At 37.8% G+C, this 26,685-nt stretch overlaps 2 protein-coding genes across 3 annotated transcripts; both read left to right on the forward strand.

Moving 5' to 3' along the window:
• The first annotated feature begins 1,878 nt into the window (after window positions 1–1,878).
• On the forward strand, window positions 1,879–7,378 carry LOC137729769 (nucleobase-ascorbate transporter 4-like). The gene is made up of 14 exons (XM_068468791.1): window positions 1,879–2,108; window positions 2,980–3,077; window positions 3,188–3,364; window positions 3,573–3,673; window positions 3,753–3,828; window positions 4,116–4,175; window positions 4,317–4,492; window positions 5,192–5,288; window positions 5,578–5,664; window positions 5,749–5,807; window positions 6,115–6,206; window positions 6,366–6,443; window positions 6,623–6,783; window positions 6,882–7,378. The coding sequence occupies exons 1-14, from the start codon at window positions 2,000–2,002 to the stop codon at window positions 7,098–7,100; spliced, it is 1,590 nt and encodes a 529-aa protein (XP_068324892.1). The 5' UTR covers window positions 1,879–1,999; the 3' UTR covers window positions 7,101–7,378.
• Window positions 7,379–21,978: 14,600 nt separating this feature from the next.
• On the forward strand, window positions 21,979–23,611 carry LOC137727332 (cyclin-D4-1-like). Of its 2 annotated transcripts, none has more exons than XM_068466198.1 (4): window positions 21,979–22,371; window positions 22,497–22,788; window positions 22,881–23,014; window positions 23,160–23,611. In XM_068466198.1, exons 1-4 carry the CDS (start codon window positions 22,063–22,065, stop codon window positions 23,403–23,405), a joined length of 981 nt encoding a protein of 326 aa, XP_068322299.1. In that variant the 5' UTR covers window positions 21,979–22,062; the 3' UTR covers window positions 23,406–23,611. The 2 variants fall into 2 exon arrangements, with proteins under 2 accessions (XP_068322299.1, XP_068322300.1); XM_068466199.1 differs by having other exon boundaries at window positions 22,881–23,005.
• Window positions 23,612–26,685: the final 3,074 nt, after the last annotated feature.

Below are 26,685 nucleotides of genomic sequence, written 5' to 3' on the forward strand. Positions count from 1 at the left end.
ATTAATTTTGATGCTTTGACTCACAAATTCCACATATCATAATTGTGTATTGCATGAACAAATATATATATATATATATATATATATATATATATATTGACAAAATATATGAACACATATGCAATATATAATTGAAAGGAAAATATAAATATAGGGGGTTCATGCATCATGGTCAATATTTTCATGCTTCAAGGTCGTTTCAAATATCTTAATTTATTTCAAAAGAACCTGATTGGCAGAAAATAATTGAGCATTTTGATGTTGTAGAAGAAAGCCTCCTGCACGATCTTTCAGTTCCTTTGCTTCTGGCAAGAGCGTGCTGATAACGTGTTGTAAGCCTAATTTACTTAACTATATTTAAGGCTTGAGAGAAGGGGCCGGCGGCACAGAGAGAGAAGAGGAATATATGTGTTTGTGAGGTGTGTATTATATCACCCAATTGTGCCTTTATTTATAGTAATAAGGAAGGTTAAATCCTTACCCTAATAGGATTACAACTCTAACAGGATAATATCTAACTTGGGGAATATTCCAAGATATCCCTAGATTCACTAGGATTTACACAAGCACATTCCTAATCTAATAGAACTGCAATAGAAATGAAATATTTTTCATACATGTTAAGCTAACATGAACATTTATAGCATGTTTACTTAACACAATCAAGATAAGGAGTTGGATTCGATAACAGATTGATCATGTGTACGAACCAAGGAGAAAATCAAAGGATGAGGATCCCTTTTGGATTCTTTTCGTGAGGATTTGGAGGATCAATCAATCTTGTCGGTTCATCGTATATCATGCGGCTAGTTTTCGTTAGGTATTATTTGTGTTCAATCCTAAATAATAAAAAAATTCAAAATAATTTTTTGCTGCACGATGTACGATGAACGGACAAAATTGATTGATCTTCCGAATCCCCACAAAGAGGATCTGGATAGGATCCTAATCCAAAATCAAAATGCAAGTGGGCTCCACACAAAACAAGGAATCCAACTCTTGATCTTGAGGAATTGGATTGTTTGAGGGATGGAGTATTTTGATTCTAAAAGAAACAAACCAGTAGGAATTCATAATGTTTACCCATTGTGCCCTCACGTTATTTCTACAGTTCAATGGGCAAAAATTTGATTTCCACTCTAATTTAGGTCAATAGTGAACATCTAATATTGAATCAGTATCATTTCTACTTATTTAAGATTGTTCAGTAAAGAACTTGGATGAGATTTCGAGTTCCAACTCTTCATAAATTTAGTTCCTTCTTAATTTTGATTGCAAATTAGTAAACATGTCAGTATACATAAATGACTACTTCCAATATAAGGAACCAAATTTTTTCTTGGAAGTTCCAAATAGTATGAACTATTTATTTTGGAGTTAGACATGACTGAAGAGTGAGTTCATGAATTTACTTTTGACTACATTCACATTTGACATTTACAAGGAAGTCCCACATACACAAGATTCAATTATCAAAACTCAACTTTATTAGAGTGATAGGCAACCAAGTAATTTGTGTAAAATCTGACTTTATTAGTGTTAGTATTTTTTATTGAGTTGAGTAATGGGTTAGTAGGTTAGAAGTTAATTGTTAGAGAGGAAGGAGAGTCGGTGAAAATCAAACCTGCACCAAAATACATAAACCTGAATATTTTTCACCACTATAGTAAAACGTCATTTGCATTTGAGTGTTATTGAAACTGGAAAGAAATGTAGTAATTTGACAAGCAAGATGGTGATAAAAATGGTTTTGTGATTTTGGATTAAAAGTCATAACGTACCATGCGCCAAACCTATCTTCTCCCTCTAATCCTTTTGTCATTAATGATTATGAAAGAGTCACATCGACACACTTGTCCCGCTTTTAGGACTGAAACGGACACAGTTCGCAGCACACAGCTCAGACTCAAGAGCAATAGAGAGAGAGGCTCTGAGTTTCTGAGCTACCCCTCCCCCTCAAAGGTTCAAGCTTTTTCCTTCCTCTCCACTACCAACAGCCATGGCTGGCGGCGGAGGAGGACCCCAAAAGGCAGATGAGTTCCAACCTCACCCCATCAAGGACCAGCTTCCCGGCGTCGACTTCTGTGTCACCTCCCCTCCCCCATGGCGTACCCACTCTCTCTCTGTCTCTATAACACATCACACACGCAGAGCACTATCCTGTTTCCATCATATTATATTTACCATGGATGATGGATCATAGGAGAAAGTTTCTATTTTTTTTTTTTTTTTTTTCTGTGATGGTATTTTTACATTTTCTGAGTTTTTGGGCAATGACAGTTTTGTTTGGTTGCCAAGAAACAAGGGGTTGTAAGAAACGAAAATGGTTTTCCAGAGACTAGTTTGAATGTGTGAGAAAGTTGCTTCCTTTATACTAACATGGTATTTCTTTTATCTCGCTAATCGCATGAACAATCTCAAGTCTCTGAAAATCTTCTGCTTTTACCCCTCCTTTTCTCGTTTTTCTGCTTTTTCTGCTTTTTCCCAGAAAATAAAACAGATCATTAAAGTTTTCTTTTTCTTTTTTTGCAAAATTATAATCCTTTTATTAGGCTCCCCATTATTTTATCTTCTGTTTTTTTTTGTTGGTTATGTTGATTTTACATCTTCTGAGTTTTTGGGTAATTTTAGTTTTGTTTGGTTGCCAAGAAAAAATGGGTTGTGAGAAAAGGAATTGGTTTTCCAGAGGCTATTTCCTGTTTGTAAGAAAGTTACTTCCTTTGTACTAACATGGTATTTTTTCTCTCGATACTCCCATGAGTTTTCTGAAACTCTTTTTGTGTTTCAGTGTTTTCGAGTCTCTAAAAATTTTCTCAGTTTCCCCCTCTTTTTCTCGTTTTCCTGCATTCTCCGGGAAACCAATCACGGCATTAAAGTATTTTTTATTTGGCTATGATCCCCCGCATTTTCTTTTCCGTTTTCATTTTCCCTCATATTTTTTCGTCGTTTCCTGCTACAAACTTGTTTGATTAAATGCAGCTGAAGCCATACTTTTGGGATTCCAGCACTTCATTGTAATGCTTGGGACCACCGTGTTCATCCCCACATTACTTGTCCCTCTCATGGGTGGTGGCGATGTAAGACCTCCTTAAAACCCTCAAAAAATGTTCTTACCTCTTTGTTTCCTGGTCATTTATTTTCAAACAGTGTTTCTATTTATAACAGCAATTTCTATGTTTTTGTGTAGGTGGAGAAGGCCGAAGTGATTGAGACTTTCCTCTTTGTTGCTGGGATCAACACACTATTGCAGACTTGGTTAGGGACTCGGCTTCCGGTGGTGATGGGGGCATCATATGCCTTCATCATCCCTGCTGTCTCCATTGCCTTGTCCAGGAGGTTCGATGTCTACGTAGACCCCCACCGGGTTAGTGTGACACAATCTTTCCATTTTCCTCTATTCGTAGTTTTTAGCTTTCGGTTTGACTCATGTTTGGATGTTGATGATGGCTTTACATAAACATGGTTATCATTTACTATTTCTTTCGGACATAGAGGGAGTGTAATGCATATGGTTTCCGGTGTTTCGAGTTTTTTCATACTTATGCTCATTGTAATCCGTGAATGTTCTTTAGAGGTTTAAGGAAACCATGAGAGCAATGCAAGGAGCAATCGCAGTTGCATCTTTCATCCAGATGATCTTTGGCTTTCTTGGGTTTGTGAGAATTTTTGGAAGGTAAGTTGATTATTGATGTGATTTTGTAGTTGTTACTTTGTCCAAAACAGAACTTGGTTATTGATGTGGCTTGATGCAGGTATCTTTGCCCTCTCTCTGCAGTTCCTCTTGTAACGCTTACTGGACTTGGGTTCTTTGCATTTGGTTTCCCTCAGGTAACCATTCTGAACCAATCATTGTGTTACTGCTCAGTTCAAATAATTGGTTTATAAGAAAGAAATCGAAAAGCTCCTGGAACCTTTAGTGGTCAATTCATGAAGTTAATCCCAAATGTCATTTCTATGAAAAATATTAGTATTTGATCACTGGAGCTTTTAGGCACTACTTAAAACATGGATTTGGTATTAGTTAAGTAACTCGGAGCTCCTGTAAGCTTCTCTGTCAACTACATGTCGGTATTACTTTGTTTTGATGTTTTTGTCTTTCTGCTTGATGCTTGCAGCTGGCAAACTGTGTTGAAATTGGATTACCAGCACTGATCCTAGTGGTTTTCATATCACAGGTGGGCAACGTCGTGAATGATCATTTTCATGCAGACATCTTCAATTTAATTTACAATATCTCAAGTGATATTATGTACAGAATGTAAAACATGCATATCTTACTACTTTTCTATTCTGATATTTAACCATTGTTACTGCAGTACCCGATGAAGTTAAAACTGCCTATATTTGGTCGATTTGCAATACTGTTTTCAGTTGCAATTGTATGGATATATGCAGAAGTTTTGACTGCAGCTGGTGCGTATAAGAGAAGACCTTATACAACTCAAACTAGTTGCCGTACTGATCGTTCTGGGCTGATTAGTGCTTCTCCTTGGTAAGCTTCAACTTCTAGCATATGCATTTCATGCAAGAAGCACTTGTACTGACATTTTCAATCGATCATTCATGTGTCCTATTTTATTTTTTATGTTAGTGCCCAACAATCATGGCTAATGGTAATGGATTTGTTTCCCCATGCGATTGTTATGTAAGATAGTTGTCGATAACAGTTTACTTCAGCGGCAAATACTTGTTTGCAATGATAATCGAGATGTGTAATTATATGACCCCAAAATAGAGGATACAGTTAAATTGTGAAGTTGTTGGAGGTGGGTTACTTGAAACAATCAAACATGTTCTAGTTAAGCACTCTGCAATGATGATGTGTGTGTTCGTGCTTTGTGAGATTTCTGAAGAACAGTTCCTGTTTTGAGTAACCACAGGATCTTATTTTCCTTTTTCTGTTAGAGAAAGCTGTTCTAGTGATACAGCGTTTCCGCAATTATGTTGTGGGTGTTTTCCATGTTCTGAAGAAAACTTCCTGTTTTGAGTAACCGTGAGATCAAACTTGAGCCTAATTATCATAGTGCACTTGCTGAGGCTCGATAAACAATTACATCCACTCTTATCTCTTGGTTTCATGCTCCCGAAGTTTAGTCCTGCATGCAAGACACTGGTATCATTGTAACGTACTTCCTGATTTTATTAATAACTGTATGACATTCAATAACGTTTTCTCTTTCACCATATGCAGGATAAGGATTCCCTATCCATTTCAATGGGGGCATCCTGATTTTAATGCTGGAGATACTTTTGCAATGATGGCTGCGGCTTTGGTTGCCATTATTGAGGTAAGACATATGAAGTTCAAGGCTGAAATTACGAAGGAAGATGTTTATTTTGCCTATATACGTAAAGTCGACCAGACATCTGTATTAAGATTTCTGGAGGAAACTTGTATTAATATGCCTTCATAGATGGCTTTCTCGACATTGTAAGCGAAGAATAAATATGCCGTTCACATCTTAAGATGATGTTATCTTTTGACTTGAAATATGTTTCTCAGTGAAGTGCAGAAAATGAATAAACATTGCTTTCATTTGCGCTGACATATCTTTTCTTCCCATTCATTTGGGGCAGTCTACAGGTACATTTATTGCAGCATCAAGATATGGGAGTGCCACCCCCATACCGCCTTCTGTTCTCAGCAGAGGTGTCGGCTGGCTGGTAGGAATTGGTCCAATTGAATTGTATGTTAATCACATTTTTAGAATTGTTGGTAATGAATAATTCGTCTTGTAAAATTTTCAGGGCGTAAGCACTTTTCTGGATGGCATATTTGGCTCAGTATCTGGCTCCTCTGCTTCAGTGTAAATATTTAATTTATGTACTTATGATATCTTTTGTTGCAGAATTCTGGAGTAAGGACCTATCCTTATCCGACTCCATTTTACAGTTTGTGTGCATATAATTCTGAAGAACAATAATATGAATCCCAGTTCTTAATCCATATTACAAGTGCCCCACGGTTGCTTAGTTTTAGGCATTGACGGTGCCTCAGCTGTAGGCTTGTAGAACTCTGCCCTTTCAGAATATTCATCTAAAGAAGTCACTATAATTGTTAACTGAAAGAAAAGAGAGCAACTGTGATCTAATGATCCTACCCTATTTTTCTAGTGAAAATGCCGGCCTTCTGGGAATGACGCGTATTGGAAGTCGGAGAGTAATCCAGGTATCAGCAGCCTTTATGCTCTTCTTCTCTGTATTAGGTACAGTACTCTGTTTTACAATCTAAAATTTGAATGTTTATCTAAATGACTTATTTGCTCATTGACAACATAAACTATGGTGCCAGCCGGAGCTTTATATGTTCATAACTTTCTTTGCATAATCTAGTCTGATGGTGTCATCAATTATGTTACACGCAGGAAAATTCGGGGCTTTTCTTGCTTCCATCCCACTACCAATTTTCGCAGCTTTGTATTGCGTCCTCTTCGCCTATGTTGGTATGCATTTCAATCCTAATTCATAATTATGACTATGCGTTGTTGATGTTTCGTTTTGAGTTTGTGGACTGATCACTTGGTAGTTAATATATCTCAGTTTAATGTCTATGCTCCTTCACAGTTCACAATTTCATTAAATTTTTTGAAATGTCGATGGTGATATATATTGTGCTCTGCAGCTTCTGCTGGTCTTGGTTTCCTCCAGTTCTGCAACCTAAACAGCTTTCGGACAAAGTTCATTGTAGGCTTTTCTCTCTTCATGGGTCTTTCGGTGACGGAATTCTTCCCTGAATACCTCCTAATTTCCGATCGCGGTCCTGTTCACACTCGTTCCATTTGGGTGAGTAAGTTTTAATTGCAACTTCTCTCCACAGATTCAATGTTGCCTTACAGAGAACTTTGTGATAACACATGAATGTTGCTTATTCCAACCTGCAGTTCAACAATATAGTTCAAGTAATTTTCTCGTCCCCAGCAACCGTCGGCATCATTGTTGCTTTCCTCTTGGACTTAACTGTCAGTCGTGGACACAGTGCAACTCGGAGAGACAGTGGCAGGCACTGGTGGGAAAAGTTCCAGAATTTCAACACAGATACCAGGAGTGAAGAGTTCTACTCACTGCCCTACAATCTCAACAGGCATTTCCCTTCAGTTTGATGCTGAGCATCGTTCGCTCCATCCAATATTTTTGATTGACGAAAAGCCCTAACAGCGGAAACTAGAAAGGAAGATCATCTTTTGTTTTGTCGTCGCGTTGTGACCAAGGAAGAAATTGATACGTACAGGAGCGTTTTGGAATGCGATACCATTCGGTAGTTGAACACACACTAAGCTTGTGAACATGCTCTTATAGCTGAAAGCTAAGCATCTAAAACATCTAATTACTGATATTTTAAGAATTTGATAATTTTATGAAGAGAGCTGCTTAATTTATATTTTGGAACTGTTAGCTCTTTTCTGTGTTGCATTTATTCTGTATCGCATTAGAGATCTGTTAATCTGATACCTTTGCCTTGTTCTGGTGTGAATGTGTTGTTCTGTTTTAGAGAAGTAGCTCTATCAGCAACGAAAAGGAGCGACTTGTATGAAATGGGGATGCAAGGTGGCGGTGGCTTGAATTTATTTTGTCACCACGCGTTTTAACTTTTCACATGGTATTACATGATTGGATTGGGAAACCGTCACCTTAGAGTCCTCATTTCATGTATAATCCAAGTAACCAATTGAGAACAAGCATCCAATCCCTAAAGTAGTTGTGGACTTTGATATCTTAAAGGAAAAACCAACAAAAATTACATATAGTTCTCATTCTAAAAATAAGATGCAATTCTCGTTTCAAAGTTGAAAGAGGTTATAAGTTTGAATTCACCTCTCCATTTTGATAAAGTATTAAAAAAAATATCACGTTCCTGATTCTGGGGGTGAAGCACGAGGCTTTTGGTGCCAGTTCCATGTTTCTTGTGGTCGGATTATGATCCTCTTTGGATCTCACACTTGGGAACCTACAAACTGAGCAATTGGGACTGTTCAATTTAAATCTTTTAGTTCTCATTAGCTCATCTCACTGGCCCACCTCACACATAATTTCTCTCTCCAACGCCCAGATCTCCGTCTCTCTCTCTAAAGCTCTAGATTGCTTGATCCGTAGATTCCGGAGTGTGAGATTCAAATAGAATCTCAATCCCTTGTGTTGCCTTTCTTCTGTCACTTCACTCCAAATTTGCAACCCTTGTGTTTCACTTTTCATACCTTTTAAAGTGCACATTTTGCTTACATTTTATCCTAGAGTGATTTCTACACTCTTCTTTTTCTCTGTAGCCCGGTTTAACTATTCCTCCACTCCCTTAGTATCGATTGTTTGTTAAAAAAAAAAAACAAGTATGACGAGCAAGAAGGGAGTAAATCATGCACAATCTTTACATAAACAAACCACTTAGCATTTTTCAGATGAATGAAGTTTCATTAGATAAAAAAGAAATCAATACAAAAGAGAAATTACAGCCTTGTTGCACTTTTTAATTTTTCCAAAAAAGAGTATATACTTAGTCTTGGTTACAAGGCAAATGAAAAAAGCAAAGAAATTTTAGTATTGGACAAGTATTTTGATACCACAGAGATAATGTGTCTACTTACTTTTGTTGCATTGTTCAATCAATTATGTGTCAAGAGAATCATGACACGTATGGCCAAGTTTGTAAGTCAAAGAAGTGGACCATCATTTTGATGTTACATTAAGCTCATGTGTACTTGGGTGACAAATAACAGAAGCTGCCATTTTAAATATTTGTCATATAGAGAACGTTGGAATGCACATTGTTTTGAAGGGAAAATTTTTAGGTGTTCCGGGTACACCAAAAAAATTTGGTGTACCCACACTCATTAAAATTTGATTTTATTATTTTATTGAAAAAAAAGTGAGGGTAGGGTCCACCATTATGAGTGAGGGTACACCAAATTTTTTTGGTGTACCCGGAACACCCAAAAATTTCTCGTTTTGAAGGGGAAAACTTGTATCAACCATTTTTATGTACGTGAATGACGGTGAGTCATTAATATTTTATAAGACACATAAGTACAGTTGTTGCCTATTAATTTGCACAATTTTAACATTACATTAGCGACTCGTCATGATACCATATACAATTATTGGACGAGTGACTATCAATAATCAACGGATAGTAAAGCACATAAATAAGAGTCATCTATTGATGCACGTAAATTTCACATTAAATTAGCCACTCACATCAACCACTTGTTCGTGAACGACAAATGATAGCGTACTTATTGTCTCATTTTTGCCCCAACTTTTCGTTCTTTTCTTGACAAGTTCGGTTTTACTGCCCACATTCTTCCATTACACGTTTCTCATTTCACCACCCATAGTGTGGCCCTGATGCTTCCTTTCTTCCTTAAAAAGATAATGGTACAGAGATTGATCTTATTCTAAACACATGAATTGTCTCGTAATCTAAAGCTACGGGTGAAGAAAAGAAGGGCTAAGAGTCGAAGAGTCAGCTAAGTACTTACTCCAATCAAAAGATATAGATAATTGTTATTGACACTCCAAAAATCTCATTCTACACTTCAAATTTTCTATATTTGAAAAGAAAAATACACTTGTGAGAAGTGTAGAATGAGATTTTTGAAATGCTAATAACATTTTCCAAAGATATATATATATATATATCTGTGTGTGTCACAAAGTTTTCATTTTATTGTTTAATTGACGAGGAAAATTCTCAATCTGCTCTCTCATTCAATATAAGTTCTTGAAATAATTTTGCAATTATAGAAGTTTCAAATCTAAAACGTTTTAGTTTACTAATGAATTGAAACTCTTGTTTTTACCATCATGAATTCTTATGGAATGGTGGTTTTCACGCATCTATTTTTACTTCTTATATACTTTTGTTAATTTTTTGTCATTGATCTTCTTCAATTTATTCAATCTAGCATCTGAAAATTAAAAAAAAAATGTATGAGAAATATAAATAAGTGTGAATAGTATTACCCTTGTTTTTATTTTTTTAATCACAAAGACAACTTTCATCACAATTAAAAGGGTAAATCTCATTTTACTACCATTAAGCTTCATGATTTTCAACATTTAGTACATGAAATTTTTTTCGTCCCAGAGTTATAACTAAAGTGTTAATTTTGGAACAGTCTTATACATCGGTTAGTCTAGCTATTAAGTCTCTCATTAACTGATGATGCGGCGCCCATATGGATAATGATTAGACACCACGTGTCACTAAGGTGTCCATATGAAAATTTAAAAAAAAAAAAAAAAAAAAAAACACTAAATTTTCAAAATTCAAAATTTAAAATGGGAATAGTTAAAAGTGAAAAAGCAAAATTTCAAAATTCACGGCAGTTGTTCCCAGACGAGCATTGATGAACGGAGTACTTAGGTACCGTTTGGGACACAGATAGAACGAGATGGGACGGGATGGAACGAAACGAAACCTTATATTTGGTACGAAATGGAACAATTGTTCTGTTCTGTGTTTGGTAAACGCATGACAGCACGGAACCAAAAAATTAAGTGACTAACTTATCCATATTCCGCCTGTTGTTTGATACACTGTTTATGCATGGAACTGAACAGGGCAGTTTCCCACTATTCTAATTAAATATTTCCATGTAGATTTAAAATATTTAATAATAAAAAATAAATTTTATTTTTATATAATTAAAACTTAAAAAATAAAAAAGAAGAAGAAGATGATGAACAGTTCATCTTCTTCTTCCCTACCCCCATCTTCTTCCCCATTAAAACTTAAAACTTAAATATTTCAATCTTGATTTTGTTGCTCTAGCAAACCCCCATCAAAACAAAAATTTCCCAAAATCTCTATCTCACTAAGGTTTTCAAACCCAACAGCAAATAAGCAAAGATCTTTTTGTCCTACAGGTTGAGATTTTGTTTTCTAGGTTGCAAGATTTTTTACTCATTCCCCAAAAGAAAAAAAAAAACCATATATACTAAAAACCCAACTGCAATTCAGAGTTGATAAATCTGGGTTCAAAGCCAAAGTCGTCGTCAAGTACATTGTCGTTGTCGGTCACTGGCAGCAATCGACTCATCAAAAACTCGTTGCTCAAATTGAACTCGAGAGTACCCATCTAAGAGTGAGAAAGATGAAGCAGGGTTTGGGAGATAGGAGAAGCAGGATTTGGGAGATAGGAGAAGCAAGGTTTGGGAGGCAAAAACTGTAGTGACAAGGTGGCCGGAGTGGGAAGACCAATGGGCGGCGAAGGGAGCGTTAAGGTGAGGAAGATGCAGTTGGGTTTGTGGTGGAGGAGGAGGCTACATGAGAGAGGAGGGTAGATAGTGGAATTAATGAAAAAAATGAGGGGTATTGTTGTCCAAACAAATTATAATTTTGTGTTCCACAAGCGTGGAACGAGTCGTTCCAGCGGGATAAGGTGGAACCAAAAAGTAACCAAATTTGGTTCTGCAGGACAACGCGTTCCACTAGTTTTGGCGCACCAAACGTGGGACGGAATGCCTCGTCCCACTGTATTCCGTCTCATCCCACATACCAAACGGCACCTTAATTCCTAAATGTACCGAAATACCAAGAACACCCATCGATTTCGACGAGCCTTCACGGCGGTTGTTTCCCAGCTGCTCAAGGCCATTTCCGTGATTTAAAATCCCACCATTGACCTCCCCCTTCCATGACTAAACGTGATCCAAATCTCAACTCCTGCTCCCTCTCTCTCACAGCTCCGCACTTCCTCTCTGAAGCTCTCTACGCCACTGAGTCAACCCGTTCACCGAGTCACGAACCGTTCCCTCCCGGCACCGCAGTCCACCGCCGCAAGACGCTAGCCATTTCTCCATATCCGGCTCACTGAGTCACATTCGCAGCAAGCTCGGGAATGGCTTCTTCGGAAACCGATTCCAGTCTGAGGCAGGTGGTGTCCCCAGCCCTCGATAAGATCATCAAGAACGCCTCGTGGCGGAAGCACGCCAAGCTCGCTAGCGAATGCAAAGCCGTGCTCGAGCGGCTCAGCAAGTCTAAACCCGACCCAAATTCCGACTCTGACAACTCCGGCCCGGGACCTCTCCACGATGGAGGCTCCGAAGAGTACTCGCTCGCCGACTCCGAGTCCATTCTCAGACCCGTGATCAACACCGCCGGCTCCGGCAATTTGAAGATCGCCGATCCGGCCGTCGATTGCATCCAGAAGCTAATCGCCCATGAATATTTGCGCGGCGAGGCTGACGCATCCGGCGGCGCCGCGGAAGCGAAGTTGCTAACGAAATTGATCAAGTCTCTGTGCAATTGCCACAAATTGGGGGACGATCAGATGAAGCTGCTGGTGTTGAAGACGCTGTTATCGGCGGTGACGTCGCTATCGCTGCGAATTCACGGAGATTGCTTGCTGCAGATAGTGAGGACTTGCTACGACATCTATTTGGGGAGTAAGAATGTCGTTAATCAGACGATGGCGAAGGCGTCGCTGATCCAGATGCTTGTGATCGTGTTCAGAAGAATGGAGGCTGACTCGTCGACGGTTCCGATTCGCCCCATCGTGGTGGCTGAGCTGATGGATCCAATTGAGAAAGCCGATGCAGATGGCTCGATGACAATGTTCGTGCAGGGGTTTATCACCAAGATTATGTCCGACATTGATGGAGTTTTGAATCCTTCAGCACCTACTAAGGTGTCACTGCGAGGGCACGACGGGGCGTTCGAGACCACCACAGTGGAGACCACGAACCCTGCCGATTTGCTGGATTCGACTGATAAGGATATGTTGGATGCCAAGTACTGGGAGGTTAGTATGCACAAGACGGCATTGGAGGGCCGAAAAGGTGAATTGGCGAACGGAGAAGTGGAGAGAGATGAGGATTTGGAGGTTCAGATTGGGAATAAGTTGAGAAGAGATGCGTTTTTGGTATTTAGAGCCCTGTGTAAGCTGTCTATGAAGACTCCGTTCGTCAAAAAAAAAATTTGGGCGGGAATTTTTTTTTTTTTAATTTTTAATTTTCACATGGATCCTTAAGAGCAACTCCAACGTTAAAGCCCTCCTCCCAAACAATGCACTATTCAATCCACCTAATGAACAGTAACTGCCCTTAATGAACAGTAAATAGCCCTGGAAATAGCATTTGCATCTCCACCGTTACACTTCAATAGCCCTGGCAATAGGCAATAAAATATTAGTATTTTATTTATTTATAAAATAATACAAAATAATTTTAATTGTAATATTGGATAAGATTTTTAATCGTTCTCATTGCGCCACGTGTCATTATCCGAAGTATTATTAAATAATACAAAATAATTTTATTTGTAATTTCGGATAAGATTTTTAATCGTTGTCGTTACGCCACTTGTCATAAAATCCGAAAAGACAATTATTGGGGATGGATTTCCGATAAATTTTTTAATCGTACTCGTTATGCCACGTGTCATTATCCGAAAATACAATTATTGGTGATGGATTTCTGATAAGATTATTAACCAATTACGTTGCGCCACGTGTCATAATCTGTTCACAATCTTTGAGGATAGATTTCCATCAGATTTTTAACGAATGACGGCATGCCACGTGTCATAATCTGTTCACAATCTTTCAGGATAGATTTCCATCAGATTTGTAACGAATGATGGCATGCCACGTGGCATTATGTACAACCTAATCCTTTCTGAATCTTCTATATAATCCATCATCCATCCTCATAAATATCACACCAATTTTCTCAAGATCTCTATCATTATTCATAGTTTCTGCTTCCTTCTTCACAAAAATCTGTATCATTATTCATAGATTCTGCTTCTTTCTTACAATGTCTTCTTCTTCCTCAAGGATGATGTGGGAATTCGATCAGGAAGAGGAAGAATTGTTTAACCAATCAGAAGCAATGTTCAATCAACAGAGGGCAAACAATGAGAGGGAAGAGGATGAGGAGCGTATAAGGAGAGATGACGAAGTAAGAATGGGCAGAACCTCACATTCCCGTCGAGTCATCCAAGCTGCGGCTCAGATCTGCAGGCCCAGCCGTTCCGGAAACCTTGATAGAAGCAGGCAACGACGAGGTATGGAACTCTTGGATGATTATTTTGTTCCTAATAGTGCATTCCCTGATACGTACTTTATACGTCGTTTTAGAATGGGACGACATTTGTTCAACAAAATCATGATTGTTGTTTGCAACCATGATTCTTATTTTGTGCAAAAGAAAGATGCTTTTGGTGCTATGGGTCTACTGCCTGAGCAAAAAATTACTGCTGCCTTGCGGATGCTTGCATATGGAGCATCTGCAGACCAAGTGGATGAGATAACGAGGATGGGGAAATCAACCATTCTTGAGTCCCTGATGAGGTTTTGCGGAGCAATCGAATCTATCTATACCGCTGAGTACCTCCGCAAACCTACACACATGGACTTTGAGCGGCTGTTGAAGAAGGCGGAGATGCGTGGCTTTCCTGGGATGATTGGAAGCATTGATTGTATGCACTGGACGTGGAAAAACTGTCCAAGTGCATGGTAAGGCGCTTATGAGGACAGAAAATGAGCAAAAAGTATCATTCTGGAGGCAGTGGCATCTTTTGATACATGGATTTGTCACGCCTTTTTCGGGGTCCCGGGAGCTCAAAATGACATCAACGTCCTTACCCAATCCCCAGTGTTCAACGATGTCCTGCAAGGAAAGGCACCAAAAGTTACGTATGAGGTCAACGGACGTATGTACGACGGGCCATACTACCTAGCTGACAACATTTACCCGCGATGGTCAACATTTGTCAAAACAGTGCCACGTCCGCGGAGTGCAAAGGAAAAACACTTTGCAAGCTGTCAAGAGGGTTGCAGGAAGGATGTGGAGCGTTGTTTCGGTATCCTCCAAGCTCGCTGGGCGATCGTCAGGGGTGCTACCAGATTGTTTGATGCAGAGTCGCTTCGATCCATCATGATGATGTGCATCATTCTTCACAACATGATTGTGGAAGATGAGTACGATTATGAAGCTGTTGATGAATATGAGCCAGACCCGATGAACAATTCAAGAACACGTATATATTGTGATCATGACGCCACCGATGAGCCCGTGCAACATGAGCCATTACAAAGGGATGGACGTTACAATGAAATGCTCATTCAACGATATACTACATTTCAAATGCCAGACATGCACAATGCCCGACAAATTGACTTGATAGAGCACCAGTGGGCATTGAAACAAGCTGAAGATAATTAAGTTCATTTAGTGTGTTTTTTTGAATTTGGTATGTTTATGTGATTTTATTTGGTGTGTTTTATTATTTGGTATGTTTATGTAATTTTTTTTAGTGAGTTTTTAATTATTCCGTATGCTTATGTAATTTTATTTGGTGTGTTTTTGTCATTTCAATAAATATTCTCTTATAAATATTCTCTTAGTATAAATAACTTACCAAATTAATTTGAATAAATATTCAATAAATTGGAAACAACATAAATAATACAAACAATAAATAATAAATTACAACCCAAAGTGATTGGAAAATTATGGGCTCCGATTACAAAAAGTACTCTATTCATCATCACTTAACCAATTTGTGGTGCTAGGATGATCTTCTCTTGCGGTCTTCGCTTGCTATCGTTTCTCTTGCACGCCTCCTTCGCACCACGTTCGCTTTCTCTGACTTCCAAAAAAATTTAGAATTTGGAGACTTCCCTTCTAAAGACATGTTCATAATCTCACGATCTTGTTGAGTCCGTCTTTCTTCTCTAACATATTCCCTTTCTTGCCTAAGTAGCTCTCTTTCTCTCTCATTAGCATGAAATTCTCTCTCAACAGCTGCTGCTTTTGCTTCCTCTCTAGCCTTATCAGCCTCATCTTTCGCCAATTCCCTCGCCAAAGTCGATTCACCTTGGCGAGTAAGTTCTTCCATGAACTTTGCATAATCATTCTTGGAAGCACTCCCTTTTCTCTTTGAAGCCTTCTTACCTTGAGGCCTAATTGGATAACGGGTCGAACTCGACGCTTGTTCAGGGAGGGGCGTTTCGGGCACTTCTTCTGCATCATCTTCATGAACATCATCGGGTGTAGAGTGTAGAGGAGTGTTGTTCATGTGCACTTCTGGACCGACTGGCACAACTCTAAATTTAGGACAATCTTTGACAATATTCCAACATTCCCACCGGTTGAATGATTTATTTTTGCTTTTGGTTTTGGCAGCGTACCAAGCTTGTGCTTGAAGTTCCTACACAATAAAAATAAGTAACAAATAAATAATACAAATAAATAATTATAATGAAAATAAGTAACAAATAAATAATACAAACAACATAATTATAATGCAAGTAGGTAACAAATAAATAATACAAATAATAAATAATAAATTATGTAGGTAACAAATAAATAATACAAATAATAAATAATAAATAACAAATAAATAATACAAACAATAAATAATAAATTATGACGGTAACCAATAAATAATACAAACAATAAATAATAAATTTTGTACGTAACAAATAAATAATAGAAACAATAAATAATAAATTATGTAGGTAACAAATAAATAATACAAACAAATAATTATAATGTAAATTTGGGTATCAAATAAATAATATATTGTTACCTGATCCGAGTAATTTTCCCTACTTCGAATATTACTACTAGCTTGTGCCAAGGCGTCTCTCCACGTACTAAACGATTGGCTAAGTAATTTCCAACGACTGGACATTGATTCTTTGGTTCTTTTCCCACCAATTTTCTGAAGAAAATTGATATGAATAAGACTCCACATCTCTCGCAATTGCATCTCATTACCCGTAAGCGAACTATGAGTAACTTCAACCCAGCTAGTACACAACGCAACATCTTCAATAAGCGACCAATTCGTACTTGCACCAGTGGTCATTTTGTTGAAAAAAAAATGGATTCAAACAAAGAAAGGAATGTGATTGAAAGTAGTTGAGAAAATATGAAATTGTTGTGTAAGGTAGATGATAATGAGAAGGTATTTATAGAAAAGTAAAAACAATTTTTTTTACAATTTTTTTTCAGATTTTTCAGATTTTTTTTTTTTGAATTTTTTTGAATTTTTTACAATTTTTTAAAAATTTTTATTCAATTAATTAATCTCTGCCGTTGGATATAAAAAAATTCGAATTCCAACACTCCAGATTGTGCCACATGTCACAACGGTAACTTTTCTTAATTTTAAAACTATTTTTTCTTTTATTTTTTTATTTATAAAGCATTTTAATATCCACCGTTGATCTCAGATCGAACGGTGGATATTAAATCTGACTTTTTTATTTTTTTTTACCGTTGAGATCGAACGGTCCAAATTAAGTAACCGTTGAGATCTAACGAGCCGTGGGAAGCCACGTGGCTTCCCAACGGTAACTGACAAACTTTTTTTTTTTTTTTCTGATTTTGTGTCGGCAACGCGTCCCCACGCGCGAGTGAGGTGCACGCACGTGACACAAAAAAAAAAATTTAATATTGCCTGACGCCAGGCTAACGTCAGCGCTGACGTCAAATGGCCCTCGGGCTCTCGGGCTAGCAATCCCCCACGGGCATGGAGCTCGGGCCTCCACCTTCGGTCGGGCTAGCCCACGCTGGAGCTGATCCCCTGGCCCTCGGGCCCTTGTTCCGTCCACCTTCCCCCGAGCAAAAAGCCACGCTGGGCTTGCTCTAATAACACGTGGCACCTAGTCATTGTTCACATGGACGTTACACCTCCAGTTAACGGGAGATTTAACAGCCAGACTAACGAATGTATGAGATTGTCCCAAAATTAACATTTTCGGTATGATATTGGGACGAAAAAAATTTCATGTACCAAATATTGAAAACCACAAAACTTGAAGGTAGTAAACTAGGATTTACCCCAATTAAAACTAGTACAAGGTTAAAAAAGAACTGGGTAAACAATTACAGAGAAAATAAAAAACTAAGTAAAATGAGAGCAACAACCAAAAATACAACGAGAGACCCACACAAACTTAAAGTTGGAGATCGTAGAAAACAAACAATAAAAAACCTTAATCTCATTTTATAATAGAATGTATGTGACATATTCATAATGCAGAGGTCATTCTGCTTTTAATGTGGAATCCATCAAGGGTTGAAAAACTTTAAAAATTCTTCTGAGATCTTATGGTCTGGTTAGTATTGGCATGATTTGGACTAAGTGGGGCTTATTGGGCTATTGTATATCTCTCTTTCTCTCTCTCTTCGCTTGACAGACATCACGAGGTGGTAGTATCTCATTAATTTAAGTTTCGAACTCATCAAAAATATATATCGTCTTCGTTGATGTTGTAGGTCAAATTATTAAAGACAACTACATCAAGGAATAGTTTTAATGAATTGTTCTTGTTCAATACTACTATTCTCAGAGGCATATCATCCCTTATATTGAAACTATAAATCAATATTGGATTATAAACAACACTTCTTGAAACCCTTGATAGCTTAAATAAGCACTGAAAATGTTTTGCTAATGTATAATCCTATGAAGCAAACGCGTGATTTAAGTTAAGTTGACTACAAAAATGTGCTCTCGTTAATAGTTAAATTCCAATCTCGCTACTTTAGAATATATTAACTAGAATATTTGTTTGAATAAAAAAAATGTCGAAGTCTATGACATACTTTCTTAAATTTCATGGAACCTTATAAAAACTTACATTTTGTTGTGATCTAAATTTAACTGAAAGATAAAGTGAGAGAAAAGAGCTATAGAAAATTTTTGTCCTTTTCTTCCTACATTATCCCTTTATTTATAGTAAATCTAGTAGACTTACTTTTCTTGTAAGTAAAAAAGCCTAAGTTCTTCTAAATTATATAAGAACCATAAATACAATCTACTAGGAATTATACAATCACGTATGTGCTATAATTTAATTACAACACATTTTTAATTATTTGTAACCATTTTTCTTGCTAAATATATATTGATGAACTCATTGAAGAAAAAAAAAAAGAAGGGTAAAATACAAAAAACTACCTCAACTATTGGTGTCACGACACTTTCATACCTCATCTTTTAAAATTGACAATGTCATACCTTATCTTACAAATTTGTCCCAATGTTATACCTTCCGTTAGCTTGGCGTGAATTTCTCAGTTAAATGCTGACGTGGCTTGATTTAAGGCCCACTTTCTATTAAAAAAATTAATAAAATACTATTAAAAACTAAACAAAAAATCATTTAATATTTTTTAAATATTAAAATAATGAAGAAAAGTTAAAAATTAAAAAAAAAAAAAAAAAACAACCATTTCCCTCCCCTGCCAGCCTACAACCCAGAAAACAAAAGAAGAAAAAGAAAAAAAAGAAAAAAAAAAAAAAACTCATCCCTTCCCACCCCCCCCTCGCGTCCTTCTTTCTTCTCCCCCATCCCCTGCTGCAAGCTTGCAACCTAGAAAACAAAAAAGAGAAAGAAAAAAAAAAAAAAAAAACTTCATCCCTTCCCACCCTCCCCCCCTCGTCCTTCTTTCTTCTCCCCCATCCCCCCCCCCACCCCCCCCTTCTCCCCCACTTGAGCCCTTACCTGCAACCTAGGAAAAAAAAAAAAAAAAAAATCCCAATTCGTCTTCCCCTCGCATCAACCCTTCGCACCCACCCTTCGCGAAATCGACGAACGGGATTTGGGTTTTTTTTTTTTTTTTCTTCTTCTTCTTCTTCCTCCTCCTTATTTTTCTTTCTGGGTTGGCAGGGGGTTGGATTTGTTTTGGGAGGGGACAAACTAGGTTTGTGTTTTTTTGTTTGGGGGGGGGGGGGGCGGGAAGGACGAACTGGGTTGGGTTATTTTTTTTTTTTTTTTTTTTTTTTTTTTTTTCTTCTTCTTCTTCTTCTTCTTCTTTGGGGGGTTGGGAGTTGATGGGTTTTCAAATTTTTTTTTTTTTTTGGTTTAATCACGCAGGGAAGAAGAAGATGGGGAGAGAGAGAAAGGGGGAGGGGGGTGGATGAGACAAAAGGTTTTGATTTTTTTTGTTTTAACTTTTCTTTATTATTTTAATATTTAAAAATATTAAATGATTTTTTTTATATTTTTTAATAGAAAATGGGGTCTGAATCAAGCCACGTCCGCATTTAACTGACAAATTAACAGTAGGCTAACGGAAGGTATAACATTGGCACAAATTCGTAAGATGAGGTATGACATTGTCAATTTTAAAAGATGAGGTATGAAAGTGTCATGACACCAATAGTTGAAGTAGTTTTTTTGTACTTTATCCAAAAAAAATACTAAAAATTCAAAGTGAAGACATGATGCACCAATGACGTATGTGCTTATGATTGTAGTATCTTTCAAAGAGTAGTACGACAAAGGGACACCAAATTAATCCCATCAATTTAATTTCCTAAAAAGAAACGAGAAATATCAACGAGATTCTTTTAAAGTGAGATTTTTTATAATTTTTTTGTCATTTTATAATTTAACGTTAATTTTAATGTCAATAATATAAAACATTATATCAAAAACATATATTGGCAAAAAGTCCATAAAGAGTTTTACTTTTGAGATATTCTTATTAGCATTATGATTGTAAAAACGTGAAAGTGCATAGTTGACTCAAATTGAAATAAGTATGAACTTGATTTACTATGTAGAGAGGTTTTTTTTTTTTTTTTTTTTTTCCTTTTCTTTTCTTTTCTTCTCTTGTCAAATGATAGATTTTTGTTAGATTAACCACTGATAGTGGCGAAGCTAAGAATTGTTGAGTGGAGGGGCAGAAGTTTGTGAGTCTTGGAGCTTTGCGCTTTGATTTTTCGAGTGAGAAGTACCCTTGTTGGACTAAGTGGAATCCTACGTGGACATTTGAACTTACTTCGTATTTGGTCTCCTTTCTTGCCATAATCTTATGATATTCGTCAACTCAAACGTGTGAGTTCAAGTATAATAGAATTTAGAGTTAAAACAGAAAAACTTATGAAAAAGAATGTTAAGGAGATTGACTCGCTCAAAAGCAAGTCCTAACAACTCACTTGACACTTGTAGTCCTTGCTTCTTACTATTAACATTGTAGTTTTGGGCACACAAGAACTTTAAAAATATATTAATTATTTGTATGCCTCTCTCTCCCTCATCGTCTCCACTACCCGAATTAGGAAGAACTTAGAAGCCAGAGAAAAAGCCTTTAATTAAACTACCATTCACAACCTCACTTCCTTACCCAGATGCTTTATCTTTCTTGACCATCTCATTTTATATTTTTTTTTTGTTAGAAATTCTACAATTAAAATGGAATTTTAATTGTTTAAACTACAAAATAGAATCTCATCTAAAAATCTACAGAAGTTGGTCCTCCCATGGCAGCCCATCCCCCATTCAATATCTCATTACGTGGAGTTGTGTGTACACTAGGGACGAGTTATCCTCTGCTATTTAGTTTTTTAATTTATTCTTTTTGAAACGAAACGACGTCATTTACCCCATTTTCATTTAAATTTTTCGTTTTTTCCCGGCCAAAAGGATGTTGTTTGGCTTGGATTTTTTGAAAAAAAAAAAAATTTGAATGCAGCAGCGCCGAAGCCCCGCTGCAGAAAACCAGCATAGTAGCTGAGCACCAGATCAGCAAGACCAGAGGAGAGGCGGAAACCTGAGTTGTAAGAAGGATTTCAAATGAGCGGAGGGGCGGCCGCCCCTCGTTGCCCCTCTATGGCTTCGCCAGTGGCCACTGACGAAGTTCAAACGCAAGCCGTCACACAAAGTTTAACTCTTTTCAATCACTGTAATAAAAGACCACTACGTAGAAAGTTGACTCATACACTTATACATCATTTAATGACCATACTTAGTGTCACTATCATTGTTGTTCACAAAACATCATTAGAAGAAAGTGCATCTCAGTAGTCCTATCAAGATCATGGAATCCACTCAATGGTCCACGAGCAACGCAAAATATCAAGTTCGTTCGTTTGTTTTTGTTTTTTATTTTTTTGTGTCAAACAAGAAATTTTTTTATTATATTAAAGGTTAAATTAAGAAGCTAGAATCCCTTTTTCTCTTCATCCAACACACAAACAATCAAACAAACACACAAAAACAAAAAAGGGCAAGAAAGCAAGCAACCCACACTCCACTCCCCCACAGTGACACAGCCACCGGACCCAAAACCCTGTAGAACACACACAATGCCATTTCAGCAATGACCACCAAACCCACCACCACCACCACCTCTCACCACCAATGTCTTCCTCTTCCTCCTCCTCCTCCTCCTCCGCCTGATGAAACCACCACCACCTCCAGTCTCACCCATCTGATCGACTCCGAGCCCAACCACATGCCCTCCCCTTCCTACATCTCCATGTTCCGCGACCGTACGATCGACCTCACCGCCCGCCAGGACTCTATCAACTGGATCTTAAAAGTCCACACCCACCACCGCTTCTCCCCCCTCACCGCCTTCCTCTCCGTCAACTACTTCGACCGCTTTCTCTCCTCCCACTCCCTGCCGGTAACACACTTTCCCCAGGAAAGGAAAAAAAAAAAAAAAAAAAAAAACCTCGCATTTTCCGGGCAAAATTCAATGCTGACGTGTCTGACCCCTTACTTTTTAATACATTTTATTTTTTGTTGCAGCGACACAGCGGGTCGTGGCCGTTTCAGCTGCTGTCCGTCGCCTGTTTGTCTTTAGCCGCGAAAATGGAGGAGCCGAACGTCCCGTTCATCCTGGACCTCCAGATCTTCGAGCCCAAGTTCGTCTTCGAGCCCAAAACGATCCAGCGGATGGAGCTCCGGGTCATGGGTATTCTTAATTGGAGGCTCCGATCCGTCACCCCCTTCGATTTCCTCCCCCATTTCGTCTCCAATCTCCCCTCTTCCTCCTCTCTCCTCGCAGCCTCCTCCAATTTAGTTCTCAGCACCATTCGTGGTATTTTTACTGATTCACTACCCGATTAAAAAAACCCATATTTTTATTAAAGGATTTTTGGCGTTTAATTTTGGTTTTTGATGCTCTCTCAGTGATTGACTTCTTGGGTTTTTCGCCTTCGACGGTTGCCGCCGCGGCTGTGCTCTGCGCCGCCGGTGCAAGCGTTGATTTTGCGGAGGATGGAGATCGCCACGTGGCGGCCATTTTCCACGAGAGAGTGAGCCAAGTATAGCATTTGCCGCGGGTGTTTTTGCAATTTATGTTTTTTTCAGGGCTGTTCTGTGAATAATTAAAATTTTGTTTTAAGTCAGAATCGAAGAGTTGAGAAACATAGAAACCTTTCGTGGTAATATTTTATTTATTGGAGACAGGAAAGGGTGAGAAGCTGTCGCCAACTCATGGAGGAGTACCTGCTTGACATGTGTCCCTCTTCCGGCCATAAACGGCCGAGTACCGGATCGGCGCCGTTGGCTCCAGCCAGCCCAATCGGCGTGCTCGACGCGGCTTCTTGTGCAAGCTGCGACACTCGCTCCGAAAATCCTGGATCTACCATACAAGCAGAGCGGCCAACCAAGCGGCTCCGACCGTCCGCTGCCACCGATGCACAGCCGCCGTAGATATAGCCGGAGAATTCAAGGAGCCGCCTGTTTAATTAATCCCTGAAGCTCTCTAATTTTTGTTCTTATATTTTTTATGGAAGACATTTTTACTATAAGATGGACGGTCGGAATTATAGAGTTGATAATTTATAATAATAAGTTATATATATTGAGAATGATGGCTTTTATTTTAGTTCGGTGCGTCAAAATTTCGTGATTTAATACTACGATGTAATGATATTTCTTTTAAAGTGAGGTTTTAGATTCGAATTTTGTTAAATGTGAGTTTGAATTATATTATTGCTAGCTTATTGTGAATCTAATCTCATCTTTTTTCCTTAGTATAGATAATATCGTTTATTCAAAAAATAAGTCAAAATCCCACTACAGTACAAATTTTTTAACCAGTAGAGATTGAACTATGTAGGAGAGAAATTGAAGTAGGGAAGCGGAGTTGAGGGTAAACAGTTGAGATTGAACCTCCTTATATTTTGATTTGACGTGATTCACGCTAGTTAATCTTGCGAATCGTAAAAAACTATAAAACATGTAACACTAGGCACACTGTCATACCCAATTCACATTGTTAAATTGAGGGGTTTAGGAGTCTAAAGATGTTTCAATTATTAATATTTCCGATGCACTTACACTTCACTTAAATGATGTCTGCATGGAAACCCAGATTTGCCCATAACGTAACGTTACGTATTATCCATACTACGAACTACGTGAGGTTCCCGCACGTGTCCGACATACAGTTCAATGTGAATGGAAGTATAAGCAAAAGTGGAGGGCAGAATAGTAATTGAAATATTTAAGAAAGGACGAAGATCTTGTGGTTGGCGTGCCGGGGTGTTTTGGCGGGAATGACGTGCGGTGACGGCTTGAGGGGTGGGTGTGTGCCACGTAGAGAGGGAATTTGGAGGGAAAATTTCTCAGTGTGGGGTCGGGGGTGGGGGGATGTGGGAGACAGAGGGATGAGGTGAATCAGAGCCGTCCACGTGTAAGGAGATAAGGGGTTGAAGAGTAGTATGTGTGACTAGTGAGAGGCAAAGATTTGATTTGATGGCTGGAGGAGACCATAATAAGGTCGCATCGGGAGCTCAAATTTATTTATAATATCGATATCTCCTATGACCTACCAAATAGGAGCCAGCAAGAAACTACTAAAGAAATGGATTTGCATTTAACATTTTCTTCTCAAATTCGTTTTTAGAAGAATACTATTAAACCGTAATACTAAGTGACTTCTCAAAAATTATATATATATAGTTCTCTAAATTTCAAGGTTTTGCTACTATATTCCTTGATTTTAATTGAACCGAAATATATAGGGTAAATAATTACAATGGAAGTATATGTTTTATATATTGAACTCTCATATGTTCATTTGACGTTATACTAATACATATATGCAATACATTATGGTAGATTTTCGTTTTAAGTTTTAATTTTATGTTTGTGATTTAACATTCCTTTTCTCATCATCTTGCATTCTAGATGAAAGACTAACTTATTCAATGTGAAGTAAAATGACTAAAACCCTTGTCATTGTGCTAATCATATCAAGCCAATCAACTTTGGCAGTCTTCGTCTCTCTTTCTTCATACCTAATGTACGTAGTAAGGTCTTCACCAACCGAATGGTCTAGAGGACCAGATAGTCGAAAATAGTCTTAAAATCGTCTTTAATCGAGGGCCAAGCCAAATGGCTTGTGGGCCCCACTGGACAAAAAAGGGCCAAAAGGCTAACTGACCAGGCCAGGACAGGGTTAAAAAATTTGAATCTCAATGGCTAACTAACGTTAGCTAGCTGTTACTTTTGAAATTTTTTTTTTTTGGGCCAAAAATTTAAAAAGAATATTTCATTAATAAATTATGTTTGGTCCTATAACCCTTTGGTCCTCAGTTGGAGATGATTTATTGTGACAGGGCTAAAACGAGCCATATGACACTCGGTTGGAGATGGTAAGAAATATGGCTCTACATTGTTAATTAAATTATTAATTTCTTAGAGGACCAGAGGGCTAAAACAAGCTTTCTGGCCAGCCTTCAGATGAAGATGGCCTAACATAATTCATTTTCATTTTAATTCAAATAATGCATTTTTCTAACGAAACAACTTGTCTCAAATTTATGGTTTTTAATTTTTAATTTACAAAGTAGAAGTGAGACATTTGTCATGACAAGATCTTTAATTTACCCTTCGTAACATGATAATAAATGAAAATTTCAATACTAACTTGATCATCTGATTCAGTTTTTCTTAAGTTCGATCCTAAATTATCTATAGTAACTCCCATAATATCTCCATTATGCAATAATGCAAAACTAAAACATATCTTGGCTTACCCAAGGGAAATCTTTTGTGTTTACTTGATTAAAGCCCTTGCCTAAAGCTTTTGAATTATTTTGGCCTTTTTGTGGGGCTAAGATCAACTAATACATAACAAATGGGACAATTGTATCTCATAATTACTTTAACAATATAAGTAATTAATAATAAAATAAAATTAGTAACTGAGGGAGGAACCCCACTTCCAGGCTGTATGGAAAGTTGGATATGGGACCCAAATTAAGTTCAAAATTATCCAACAGTGCAGGAAACCACAATTAAGTGGAAGTATATGCATGTAATGTATTAATGTAATGTATTACTCTTGAGGTCGAGCTTTCTGTGTTAATGTGAAATCTGTGCTTGAGACAAGGAATGAGGCCCCTGCAGGCCCACAAATAGAGTGCAGTAATGGTCCTTCATATATAGTAAGTCCACAGGCCAATGCGAGAGAGCGAGAGAGAGAGGGAGAGAGCGAGGGCAGTGACCAGGGCGGATCCATATAGGGACCAAGGTGGTCTTACGACCACCCGGAAGTCAAAAAAACGCTTATGAAGATTCTTCGGGAACCCTCCAAATATTACAATAGGGAGGACAGATTCAATCCTAGGACTATATGGGCTACGCCTAGGAAATATGTTTTGTTAAATGACATAGTTATGGATGGACCGTGGTACAATCAAATTCTGGTGCAGTGCATCCATGGACCATGGAGGAGGTAGAGGAGTTGCAGCTTTCCCACGAGGAAGAAGGCTGAAACTCCTTTTTTTCCTTCTTTTATCTGCTACATGGGCCTACCATTGCTACTAAAATATTGCTTTTAAAAAGCACTTTCTCATCTACTATTCTATTTCTTATTATTTTATTTTTAATTTTTATAATCTCTATTTGGTTTTTTTTTTATTTTTTATTTTGGTTAAATCTCTATTAGGTGAAATGGTCAAAGGTGTAGTTTTTATTGTGA

This window comes from Pyrus communis, chromosome 3, assembly GCF_963583255.1.
Source record: "Pyrus communis chromosome 3, drPyrComm1.1, whole genome shotgun sequence".
NCBI lineage: Eukaryota > Viridiplantae > Streptophyta > Magnoliopsida > Rosales > Rosaceae > Pyrus > Pyrus communis.